The sequence below is a fragment of the Phalacrocorax carbo genome, chromosome 1 (assembly GCF_963921805.1).
Source record: "Phalacrocorax carbo chromosome 1, bPhaCar2.1, whole genome shotgun sequence".
Classification (NCBI taxonomy): Eukaryota; Metazoa; Chordata; class Aves; order Suliformes; family Phalacrocoracidae; genus Phalacrocorax; species Phalacrocorax carbo.
In genome coordinates, this window is record NC_087513.1 from 124,512,503 (window position 1) to 124,525,312 (window position 12,810).

At 40.0% G+C, this 12,810-nt stretch overlaps 1 protein-coding gene across 1 annotated transcript in view; it reads right to left on the minus strand.

The window, feature by feature from the left end:
- Window positions 1–884: 884 nt before the first annotated feature.
- Window positions 885–12,810, minus strand: part of SYTL5 (synaptotagmin like 5) — a 65,523-nt gene continuing 53,597 nt past the window's right edge. The window contains exons 14-17 of the mRNA XM_064473396.1: window positions 12,416–12,524; window positions 10,773–10,908; window positions 8,139–8,347; window positions 885–7,298 (exon numbers count right to left, since the gene is read on the minus strand). Of these exons, the coding sequence (XP_064329466.1) occupies window positions 7,156–7,298; window positions 8,139–8,347; window positions 10,773–10,908; window positions 12,416–12,524 (597 nt within the window). The 3' untranslated portion in view covers window positions 885–7,155. The remainder of the gene's footprint in view (window positions 7,299–8,138; window positions 8,348–10,772; window positions 10,909–12,415; window positions 12,525–12,810) is intronic.

A 12,810-nucleotide genomic window follows, 5' to 3' on the forward strand; every position in this document is an offset into this window, starting at 1 on the left:
TGTAAAACGCAAGCGAAACAGACGAGGAAGCCAGTGTCCATGCAGAATGTGCTAGTGCATATCTAATTACTACCATATCTCCCCTTGCCACCCATGCACCCAGACCATAACCATAACCTGAATTTCCGTAATTAGGCTGGCCCATACTTCAGAGTCATAACGAGAACTTGGCATCTATCACCTCAAAGAGAAGGGGAGGAGAGACTGCAATTCAATTGCACAGGAGTTATAGAGGTGTCTTCCAGAACCCCAAGCAAAGGTACAAGGGCAGAGGAATGGCAGGAGGGCTTTTCTCCACCTGCAGCTGCCTTCCAGTTTATGGGTGTTTGACCTCCCACCCCCATAAAAGCCAGAACCAGCATGGGGACAAGCTAGACAGGAGTGGTGTGAGGGCAAAGGAACCAGCTGCTTGTGCCCAAATCACACCAAGGGACCACTGAAGCTCGCTGAGGTGGTCTCCCCATAACCTGGGTGCAGGAACCCAACACACTGAGCCAGACTTTCAGACTACTGCAAAGCAGGCAGAGGCAAGCACAGGCCCAGAGCCCAGGAGCATTATTTGCCTTCCTAGTTTGTCTCAGACAATCGGGAAGTGACAAGACGACACAAAAACCTGGAGAAGTGGAGAACCAAGGGAAGGTGGAAGAGAGCCCTCAGCTCCAAGAGGTAAGCTGAAGCGAATACGACTCAGCTGAAAGTGTAAATTAGAGTGATCATATGTGGGTTTTGGTTTTTTTTTTTTCTTAAAAAAATAAAAATCAGGACCAGTAATAACAGAAAAGCTGCGTTTTGAACATCCCTAGATTTTCAGGTGGGCAGGACCTTGAACTAGGGAAGACGTAGGAGATTCAGAGATGGAGGGGAGGACCTGCTAAACATGCAGGTTTAAGGCACATGTAAAATACTTCTCCAGCAAGGGGGAAGAAAACACTGCATTTCCCTTATTTTTAGAATCGCATGTTAAAACGAGAACAGGTTTAATGCTTATGAAATAAATAGCTTAAAACAGCTTAAAGTGTGGAAACTAAGACAAAAAAAAGCATAGAGACACCATCAATGGAATCCCTCCTCTGAAGACACGCCAGGCCTCGTGTGTTATTCATCACATATAAGTCATGTCTTTACCTCAATGACATAATATGAGATTTTCCTGAAAGGCATGCCTGTATGTTTGCTGTAACTCATTTTAGGAGAGAAAAGGACACAGCAACATGTTTCACTGTTTTAATTTTAAAAGATAGAGCAGTAATCTTGACAACAGCTGCAAATGTATTTCCAGCCACCTTTGTCCACAAAACTGAACATACAGTGCACAGTACAAAAATGTTCTGGACAGGAAACATTTTGTTTTATCTACTTTTGGGCAGAACTTAACATACTGCAATGCCATTTACTGCTATTACTGTTCACATTCAGCAGAATAATTAAATAGCTAGCAACAGATTTTAAGCAGAACAAAGGCAGAACAAGGGATACGTGACATTCTCTAATGGCTGCAACAAATGATTAGACTTGGCTTTAGGCAAACCTCAACAATTAGAACTACCCTCAAAAATATACACCAAGCTCTCAGGAGCAGTAGCACACAGCCATATAGATGTTATTGCCACAGAGCAGAATTGTCAAAATAACTAATGTAAATAAAGGGCCAAGATGCAGCAAGGGTGAGTTTCAAAACAACCTAAGAGACACCTGAAAAACAAGTTGGGATTCACTTTCCAGTGTCAATATACACAGTATAATTAACACTGTCTTACTACCATTTATCAAACAGCATTTGCAAACATGAAATCACCAGGCAGGAAATTCATAGAACACAGTGCTAAGGTTCTGCTAGCATGCTTCTCAGCATCTCCTGCTGAGTTATGGTACAAGACATCACTGCAAATAGATGTCTGCATCCTATTTTGGAATTCATCACATGTTCTACCTCTACCACCATTTCTCTAGGGTTCTCAGATGTTAACATTTCTGTGTAGAAAAATAAATAAATATATTTTTTAAAACTATTTAAAAAAAAGAGTTTACAAAATGCATGGACCGGTTCTCAGGAGATGGTTATTTCTGTTGTTGCAGAGTGCTGAAAATCAATACTGTACGTTAGGGAAGTAAAATATCAGCTTTTACCTTGTATGGATGAAAATAAGTGGGGCTATCACTTAACTGCTGCATGCTGTCTCCTTCCAGACACAGGAGATTAACATTCAGGTAGAACGTTCTGGTGAGGGTTGCTGAACAAAAGGGAGGGATGAAGGGAAGAGAGACCCTTGCAAAGGTTCAGGTACAACCCTTACTATCTGGTATGAATCCACAAACTAGGCAGCTGTGGCAATAGGACTCTGAGCTCTTTTTCAAAGGTGTAGGAGATCCAAGCAGCCTTTTTCTTCATTGACCCTACAGAGCAAACCGCAAACTTCACGTGTCTGAAGCTGCGCAATGTGCATGTTCATCAAGAAGCCAAAATTACGCCAATCTAAATGCAACCCTCCTGTTACCTCTCCTTATCAATTAGCACCAGTGGATGCTCAATGGCTGCTCTGCTGTTATAGTTTAGCTGATATTTTGCAGAATACAACTTAGAGTAATTGCACTCGGCAGGGCCTAACCAGGCAGGAAAAGAAAAATTAAAAAGTCATGCATGAAAATGCTTCTTTTATGCTACCTTAGCATAATCTGCATTGGAAAAAGCACAAAGAATAAGCTCCCAGTCTAATGCACCATGTTCAAAACATACCATTCCAATGCCTTCTCTCTCAAACCATTTGCCAAAGCATCCAGCTGGGAAAGAAAGATCAAAATATGGCATCTAAAAGGCATTCAAGGAAGGCAATGGCACTTAGATTAGCACAGGAAGATGGCAAGTATCCGTCAGAGTTTTTGCTTCTTTCCTCCTACCCTGGCTCAAATGTAACTTGGTGGAGGTGGAGGAGATGGGGAGGCCGTTTCAAACCTATTTTAACCTGCTTATGGCATCTAAGCACGCAAGTAAGACACCAACATTTAGAAGCCCAAAGTCCCCATATAGCTGACAAACTGAGCAGAGAAACTTCCAGAGAGCAGGTCTGGATACCAAAGTCTGATGGCAGGGCTTGGAGAGCCCTCAGCCTCAGCTGTTTTTGATGGATACTGGCAATAACCACACAGTCTAAAGATGTATTTACTGGCCCCACTTGACGTTTTACAGCAAAAGTTGCGCTTTTATTCTTCTTTATTGGGTCAAACCCTCAAAATCTAATCACAAGGGGGAAAAGGTAGTGATGAAAGACCTGTAGTTACCTTGCTAGAAAAATACGTATCAGAGTAAAATGCATTGTGCAACACATTTTCAAAAACCACCGTAGAGAAAGTTCCGTTCTCCACTAACACATCTACAATTATTCAAGTCTGTGTGGAAAAATACTTCAGAAACAATAGCTCTGCTGTGCGTATTTACTCAGGGCAGGAGTCTCTGAATCAATGTTAAAATTGTGGCTATTTTCTCCTAAAAATTAGCCTTGAATAAACCATTCATGCACCTTCAGTGCCATAAACATACATACAAAAAGGAAGGCTTTAGCTGCCTAAGTCCTGGCTTTCTATCTTTTTGTTCAGCCTGGTAACACACAGTACGTGATGACACACAATTATAGGCAATTAATTCAATATCTGGGAAACAAGAAATCACATCTGCAGTCAATCATCTTGTGCTTTTTCCAAGCCATAAATCATTTTTGTAAAGGAAGAGAACAAAGATGTGAGATATAATTAAATGTGACATTTTCCACAAATCAAATGCTTCCTACAAATGTGCCGATAACATCATAGAACAGCAAAGCTTTCCAAATTGCTCTAGCGTTTATATGATGCTCATCATCTCTCTGAGGCTCGCTCGAGGCAGAGTGATACCTATTATATGCTACCATAATGCAGAATTGTCACTGCCAACCTAGGAAGTAATTTCACTGTACTACTCCAAATCCCATCGAAAGCAAACACCACTGCCGTTGCCGAAATTAATTCCCAGGTGAAATTGTTCCTTTCCTATGCTGAACTGCAGTTGACACAGTCTACTCATAGCTCCATCTATAATTTCAGGCGCAGGCTCAGAGTGAAATTTGGTCCCTTTGGGAGGGAGAGGCAGAACTTTAAGCCCATGTTTGAGATGGGTGACGCTTCCCACATGAGTCCGTTCATCACAAACTCTACCATAGGACCAAAATGAGCAGAAGCTGAAGTAGTAAAGCACAGTCTTTTTCCTTTCAAAGCAAGACTTGATTTAGTCAAAATGTTCATGCTTAGCAGGTTAGAAAATACCATCCAAAAATTAGACACACTCTTCTACTCCATGTAAAAGGTCTAGTTTGGTTCAAATTTATTTTAAGTTTTTCAATTTGGCAAGAGAAATGGGTGTCCATTCTGGGGTCCAACTTGGCAGATTTTTTGTGGTGGTGTTATTTTTTGATTTTCACCATCAAAATGAAACAAAACAAAACAAAACCATCCACTGCCCAGTGTTTCTCTACAACTCTAGCTGGAATTTCACCCTGAAGAATAATTTTCTTTAGATTTAACAAGTTTTATCTTTTTGAATCAAATTCCAGCAAGTGAAAAATCAAGCTTGTGCCTCCATGTCAATATAATATTATTATTCCCAAAACAAACACAGGTTTGCCGTACAAACAGCCAAGACAACTCAGATCAATTCTGTCAAAGAGAGAGGTAGTTTAGGTGCCAAAAGTTAGGCTTGGTTTCCCTTTGGAGGATGCTGATACAAAAAAAAAAAAAAAAATCTAAAAGAACAGCTATCATGATAAGAAAAAAGTCATAAAATGTATGTCCTTGATGTTTGTGCTCTAATTTATCAGCTTACAGCATCTGCAGCATAAAATGAAAAGCCAGCTAAAACTAGACTAGACTCGCTTCACTGCCCAATTGGAGCAGGACTTCAGAGGAAAATGAAGAACAGATAAAGGAGGAAAATGAAGTAGTCTGTTTTCTTAAGCAGCTGCTTACTTTTGGTACCCAAACTAAGATTCTATAAGGGAATTTTATTTTCAAAGATGACTTGGTGATTTCTGAAAATTGTGGGTGTCTAACTGGGCAAGCAGTGCCTCCAAGGACTTTGGAAGTCATATCAGAATTTTAAAAGAAAATATTCCTAATGAAACAAATTGTTATCTTAAAACTAAGATGATATTTTTAACAAAAATAAATATTTTTTTTAATCTAATAATATTAGGATTTTAAAAGACTGCTTGTAAACTTCCCCGCCATTTCAAGCCACTCAAACCAAAACCAAGGTAAAATATTTTTTTTAAAAAAAGGAATGAACATTAAAATTTAAGGGTCTGGATTCAGCTTTAAATACATGTACGTAACTGTACACTAGGACTACTTGCTGTAGTTACTTAGCTATCAGTTCATATTCTGTTGTTCAATCTAGATTTCTTGTAACTTTTGGATTCTGAAAAACAACATTTGTATCTCTCAAGTTAGATTTTATGGTCTTTATTCTTCACAGAAATCTTTGAATACTAGTGTTTTGATCTACAGGGAATGATGCATTCTTTGAATGTTTGGGGTTTTTCTAGTAATATAGGTAAGTTATGTTTCCATATATTTCAGTTTGTTTCCTCAATACTAATACTACATTGCTTCCAAAAATAAAGCATTTGGGAAACAAATTAAAAAGATAAGAATAGCTATAGGCAAATTTACCTGTTGAAGTAGGAAGCTGTGTTCTCATTCTGGTAAAATTCAGAAGAAATGTTGTTCACTCAGTTTACTGATCGTCTTTTGTCTTACACCCTGAGCAATCACATGCCATGCAATTATATTATTATCCAATCTCACAAGCAGACATGTGCTGTCCTTGAAAAAAAGATTATACTCCTATCTCATCATGGTAGAAGTAGCCCACAACAACTATTCAAAACAGCATGCTCTTCACATGCAACCTGCGTAAGTCCCCAAAGGATGGGGGATCTAAGCAGGTACAAAATTACTTTAGGAAACTCAATAGCAAAACTACTGTTGAATAATTGTCATGGTTAATAATATTAATGGTTGAATTGGCCAAACCCCACTCTTATCATTAAATCCACTGTTAACTCATAGGAGGATGTTCAGGAGGAAAAAGTCCTACCCTGATTAATAATTGACATGCGTGGGCATGCCTGAATGGGATCTGAGGCTATTCAGAGAAAATTCCACAGCTGTGCAAATCATTCTGATATGTGCTTTAATCATGTCGCTTTACTACATGATCTTTTGAATCCAGGTCTTAGCTAACTATGTCCAAACCCAGTACGTGTCTCATCTCGGCGATTCATCAGATGGGGACAGGCATGTCAACATATTCCCTCTGTTCAATGACATCAGAAGATCCTGGCTAGAGCTGTCAGCTGAATGAAGAACACAGTAATACCATGTAATTCTGGAAACTGTTTGGGGAACTGTTCCAATTTATATTCAATAGAGGCTCTTTGATTATGTTCAACCAAGTCTTCCTTTTATACAGTGCATTAAAATAACCCAGGGAGTGCCAGAACACCAGCACTGTACACCAGCTCACCTGCTGCCTATTTCTAGCGTGCACCACAGTGCAATGGCCTTCCTTGGTGGGCTGCTTGGTCCCAAACCTACTGTCCTGCACGCTGCACAGCCCAACCAGCAAACATGATAAAAAAACCATTGTTCATTACCCTTCATAACTTTATGGCTTCTTATCTTCCAAATACCAAAGCACAGACTCACTCTGAATCTGCTTGTACTGTATCACTGCTGTCTTCTAGGCCATCTTTGACCCAGAAGGAGATATGTAAACCAGGCATTACTTACTAAATGACTAACTAGACAATTTGCTCAGTCCATGCCCCCCACAGGCAGTGCTGTTCATCAGATACACACCAGTCACCAGAAGGGACAGAGAAAGCCAGTCAGATCTCAGTACAAGGTCAAATTCTCACTGGTTTCAGGAGAAACAAAATCCGTACAAGAAGCCTGGCTTAAAAACGTGTGCATGAAAGTGCAGAATGCGTTGAAATCTCACTCGGAGCCTTAATATCCAAGGCAAAGAGTACAACCCTTCCCCACTTTCAAATGGGCAAAGCGACAAAAGCCTGAACACCACCGAGGTCAGGAGTACCTGTGGTACCCCGCAGTGGTTAAAGTCTTTCAGAAGTTGCGTTTTCCCATGCTGGATCTCAGCATTAATATCCCCTCCACAGGAGCTCCAGGACTGTCAATCATCTTCTGCCAGAGGTGCTGTTCTTCCCCTTGAGAGTCCATCCAGTCAACCTCCTTGCCATTACTTACACCTGGCAATTACAAAAACATGAGGTATTTTGGCACATTAGTAAGCAATTACCTAATATCCTTGCTTGCTTAGTCCAACAGCGTATAGGAAAGATGACAAGCAATTTACACCACCACCCATACAGGGAGTTATACTGAAAACAGGTAGCTGCTGTAGAGCACCAGTTTGTCATTATACTCCTTTGTGGCATGTGGGTAGAGGCACATAAACCTCCCCCCTCTGCACTGCAAGCAACTTTCTCCTAACAGAGGATGGGCCCATGTTTCTTCCAGATCACACCATCAGCAGCAGAAAGGCTGCTGCATGACAAAAGTAGTCTCCTCTTCCTCACTGGCATGCTATGAAACGCTTCCGAGGTACTCCCATTTCTTCTAGACTGTGCAGAAGTGCAAGTAGGCACCAAATTTTTGTGTCTTGCTCAACGAAGGAAAGAGCTAAATCATCTTACGGACACAAGTTGCTCTTGGGGAGATTCCATTTGGACACGAGAGGGAAATTTTCACAGTGAGGACAGTCACCATTGGAATAATCTCGCCAGGGAAGTGGTTGCCTCGGCCACGTTGGACACCTTTAAGAGTCATCCGGACAGGGTGCTGGGCCATCTTGTCTAGACTGTGCTCTTCCTAGAAAGGTTGGACTGGATGATCCCTGAGGTCCCTTCCAACCTGTGATTCTGTGATCTACAGATTACCTGTTGCCTTCTCTCCCTTCTCAATTTCCCCAAGTTCCCATATACTTCCATACATTCAGTAATATTTCTGTCCCTCAGAACATGAACCACATGGGGTGGGGAAAGAGGATAGAGAATAGGAAACGCAATCACCAGCTGGCGGGACCTTACCATTTCCAGTGCTCAGACGGACACCTCCCAAAAAAATATTACTGGAGAGCGACTCCTTGTCCCACACAGTCAGTTCTAGGCAGACATTATGTATATCCCTTGAATTCAAGCCACTGAAAGCAAAGGTATGATTCCACTGGGGGTTCACGCTCTTCTTTATTACAGGAGTTTTGTGTTTTGTAGCTTTGCTGTCATCTGGAAGAAGGTATCTAGGAAGCATTAAAAAAAAAGGAAAATTGAATATGTAGACATGATGTCACATAATATTCACAAAGAATTACTCAAATGAGATCAGGACCCTATTGCCCACTGTTATTATATTAAGCGTATACCGGAAGTGCATATTTCGCATTTGTGCTCTATTTGTTCTTATAGCTACAGTTATTGCCAGCAAAAACTGAAATCGGGTCTCCTTGCCCCGTGTCTTGAGTCTTAACCCCAGACTTTTTATTTCAGTGAGACTAAATATAGACAGGATCATAAAAATGTTGGCTAGAAGGGGCCTCTGGAGTCACCCAGTCCAGTTTCCTTCTCAAAGCAGGACAGAAGGTCCTCCAGAAAGAAACAGAAATGACTGAAAAGGAAGGAACTTCAGCAGTTTAGCACCAGTACTTTGAAGTGCCTAACACCCTATTGAGTGCAGAAACACTAATGCTGCACAGTCTGACAAGCTTTCCACATTTTATTTTTAGTGGAGAGTTCCTTTAGTGAAACTAAAAGAACTTAACACCTGTAGCTGAAAATCAGAGGTCTGTACAAATTTTCAGAGCCCGAACCTTCACCTGCTTCAGCAAAGCTAACAGAATAACTCTGTGGTTGCATATAAATTCTAAAGGGTCACACATACAAACAAATCACTAGACCTTGATCAGGATTCCTGTGCAGGTTTTCACTTGACAACAAACATGGGCTTATTTACAGCAGGGGGCTAACAGCGGGCTGAGCTATGCCTCAAGCTAGTCTCAAGCTAACAGTGCAGATCAGGCTGCTGCAGCGCCTCAACTCGTTCACGGCAACTTGATTATGCATTTGGCCATGACACATGACAGACAAACAGTCCAAGGAAGACAGACTCCTCTTCCATTGTACTGAATAATCCATGTCAGCAACAGCAGACACCACTAACTAAAGATAGTCCAGAGACAATTATTGGCCACACTTTGCTACTGCTAAGGTAAAAAGGCTTTGACAACATTTTGTCCCTGAAGTCTGTTGCAAGCTCCAGGTGGGAACAAGCTGTAGTGGGATCAGTCTAATTTCAGTAAAAGAAAAATGCCTTCACATATACCAGGCAAAAAGAGATGGCATGGGAGAACAAATACACAGAAAGAATAGCTCAAACTTCTACATGAAGCGTAAGATTTCAGTAATAATTTGAGGCACACTACCAGATCAAGGTAAATTCTCAGCCCCACCAGGGAATTAAAGGCAGGATGTTCACCATTTACTAACAGCACTCAAACTGTTATTAGTCAACTACAGCATATCTAAAAATCAACTATTCTAAAAGCTAGCATTGAAAGCAAAAACTGGCAAAGAACATGTTTTAAGCTATCCATTATTTCCTAAATGTAACATTTCAAATGCATAACTTACATTTATTAAAAATTCAATACAACAAGGCAGGCAGGATGATGTTAATTTCATTCAAATACAAGTATATCCTGTACGTAGCATTTCCTGTATAGTTTGGATTTTGACTGTCCAACACAAATTGCTGCTTATCTAATAAAAAGATGCATATATGTGATACTATACGTATCTTTATGTACGCACATGCATACAGGCATTCAAGTGACACAGACCTTAAATTTTTCAAAATTATGCACCTTTAAAATCCAACCTGCAAGCCATTAGAGCAGAATTTTTAAACATCATCTGTCAAAGAATATAAAATGTTAACAATAAGACACAATTAGAGTTCAGACTCTACGTTTGAAGTCAGCGATAGACTTCCTGGGAACCCTCAGAGTTTAAATGTGCTCCTTGACACTACTACATGCCAAAGAGCTTCCCCAGTTAAGCACTAGGAAAAACATGAAAACTATTTATGGCATAAGAGAAAAATCTTTTCTCATTTAGCATATTTACTTGTATCAAAGTAGAATTTCCTCACACAGATAATGCATTTTCTCTTTCTGTACGCATCAGGTGACATCCATTAGAAAGAACATCAGCTTGCTATTCCTCTTAGTAAAAAAAAAAAAAGTACTGTTTCAATTTCCTGAAAATGTAAATGTCATCATCAGATTAGGTATCACCTCCAGTGTGGGAGCCCTAATGTAAAACTTCTTGCCTCCAGGAGTGATGAATATTCACCTATTTCTCTCTGCTGATGCAGTGGAAGTGTTTTCTTTTTCCAAATGTTATATTCTGTAACAGCGTGTAGCACACTGGATACTTCTGTACAAATGGTTCTGTACCACTTGACTAAGTGGTATTTAAATACAATTGTATTTAACCACTGGGACAATTTGTAAATCTCTTTCTCTTCAGCATACCTTCCCAGGGTGCCAGTTGCTTTTCAGGACTGACACTCCATACACGTATATACAGATATATTGAAAAAATTGGGTCTGCCAAAATATGATTCAGTGCAGACATTGAAAAAAGGGGGAGAAAAAACCCACAGACCCTTTCACAAAAGTGTCAGATGTGCCTCCCGATTTCACTGCTGTTAAATTCTTTGCTTCTTTGATGAGGACTTCTAATATACCTCCAGATGGCATGTGAGAGTCTCCCTTTTTTCCTTTTTTAAAGATCTTCTTTCCTATAACATAGAACAGAGTTGCAACATCATAATCTCAAATTATATATACACTGCAAGACTGATATGGAAATGTAAATTGTCTTGATTAGATTTTTTTTTTAAATCAATTATTGCAATGGAATTAAAGTATTCCTTATGAGGAGATTCTGATTCTCTATGGGTAGAGAAACTAATAAGGCAGGGACAGAAAAATCACTCCATATTTGATAAAGAACTTCACCATGTAACTAGCTAGTCCTTACTGAACACAACAGAGTGCCCTGTCTGATGTCCTCTCCAAACATAAGTATTTGTGGATCACTATGATGAACACAAAGAACTGCATGCCCTGGAAGTCCTACCCTCTTCCCAGAATCTGCTTCTGCCACTGATGTTAAGGCAGTCCTATGCCACAAACAAGGTATAAATGCAAAGTTTAAAATGCAGAAATACACTGCATGCATTCCACGTGTAAGGATGCAGTACTCCTCGGAGACCGTGACAAAGGACACAGAGCTCACTGAACCGCTGCTGCTTTTGAACAGCGGCATGATGACACGTGTATTTGCGGCTGCTGCGGATTCTAAGAGGCTTATCAGCAGGGATCATACGCACTGATTCAGGCTGAAAACATCAGGAAAAAAGATCAGGAGTGGTGCTAAAATATACTAATTTTTAAAAAATGCAGATAGTGTCTATCTGGACTTTTGAGACAACAATTAGCTTTTAAGAGAGAAAACCTTGGAACTACTGGTAGCAGAGGGTATGTAAGCTGTCAAAAGAAAAGAAAGAAAAAGCTCTAATAAATCTATCAAATCCTAATGCTAACAAGCAATACTGTCACCAAGACACTGATATACCTACGTCTGGTATAGCTATGTACATTCAGGTGACAGGCAGTGATCGCTTTCACTTCAGATGATTTTGCTGTTCCTCATGCTACTACAATGCAAAGAGTTAGTAACTATTTTGCCCTGTTCATTGTTGAAGAAAATAATGGCTTACCCTAAAGAATTCAAATAATATTTTATAGGACTGAATTACAGCAGTGATAGAGTAAAACTAAGCAGAAGCAAAGCAATGTGAAAAAAAGAGTGAAAATGAGGAGACAGGTAAGCTTAAGGATAATAGAGCATGAAGAACTAAGTGCAGTCTATTACTTTGATCAGCTATACACTGTAGATAATTAGCTGAAGAAAGAACCCGCAGACTATGATGTAGACTATTTATTTCTATGTGGCTGTCCTCAATCATGATATCTAATGTCTGATCTTTTTTAATTAGGTCACAGCCATGCATCAACACTTGACTGCATACTCCTCTACCCTTCTCTCTCCCTAAGTTGAATGGAAAAGAAGAGGATGGAGCAGGTGAAACATACTCATGGTTCAAAATTTCCACAGATAAGGACAACTAGCATATTTAAGCATGGTTTCAACCTTCACTAATACCATTACTTCACTATAGGTGAGGATTTTTAATACTCAGAGGGTTGTTATCATACACTGCCCATTAATGTTTGCTTTACCTTGAAACTGCCCTAGAGGAAGCATTAGGTTTCTGTCTGGGGGAATGTAACGTAAAACAACTGTCAGTTCTCCTTTATATTGAAGCCCAACATCTGTTGCCGCCGCCACCTGCAAAGAAAAGCAAACAAACAAAACTGAAATCCAGCTAAGGTTAATCATTCACCTTCTCCCTTTGATTTTAATTTTGTTGTACCAATACAGTGTTTGAAACACCACTTAAACATATCAAGACATACCAGCCCACTTTCAGATAATTAGACATCTAAGACTGAATACGATCCCGTTTTAGAAAACTTTATGAGCTAGTGAACGCAAGCTCTCAGAAGAATAAAGCCACATGGCATTAGACACTGTTCAGTGAACATACAGAGGAGAGAGATAGCTACCATGAATA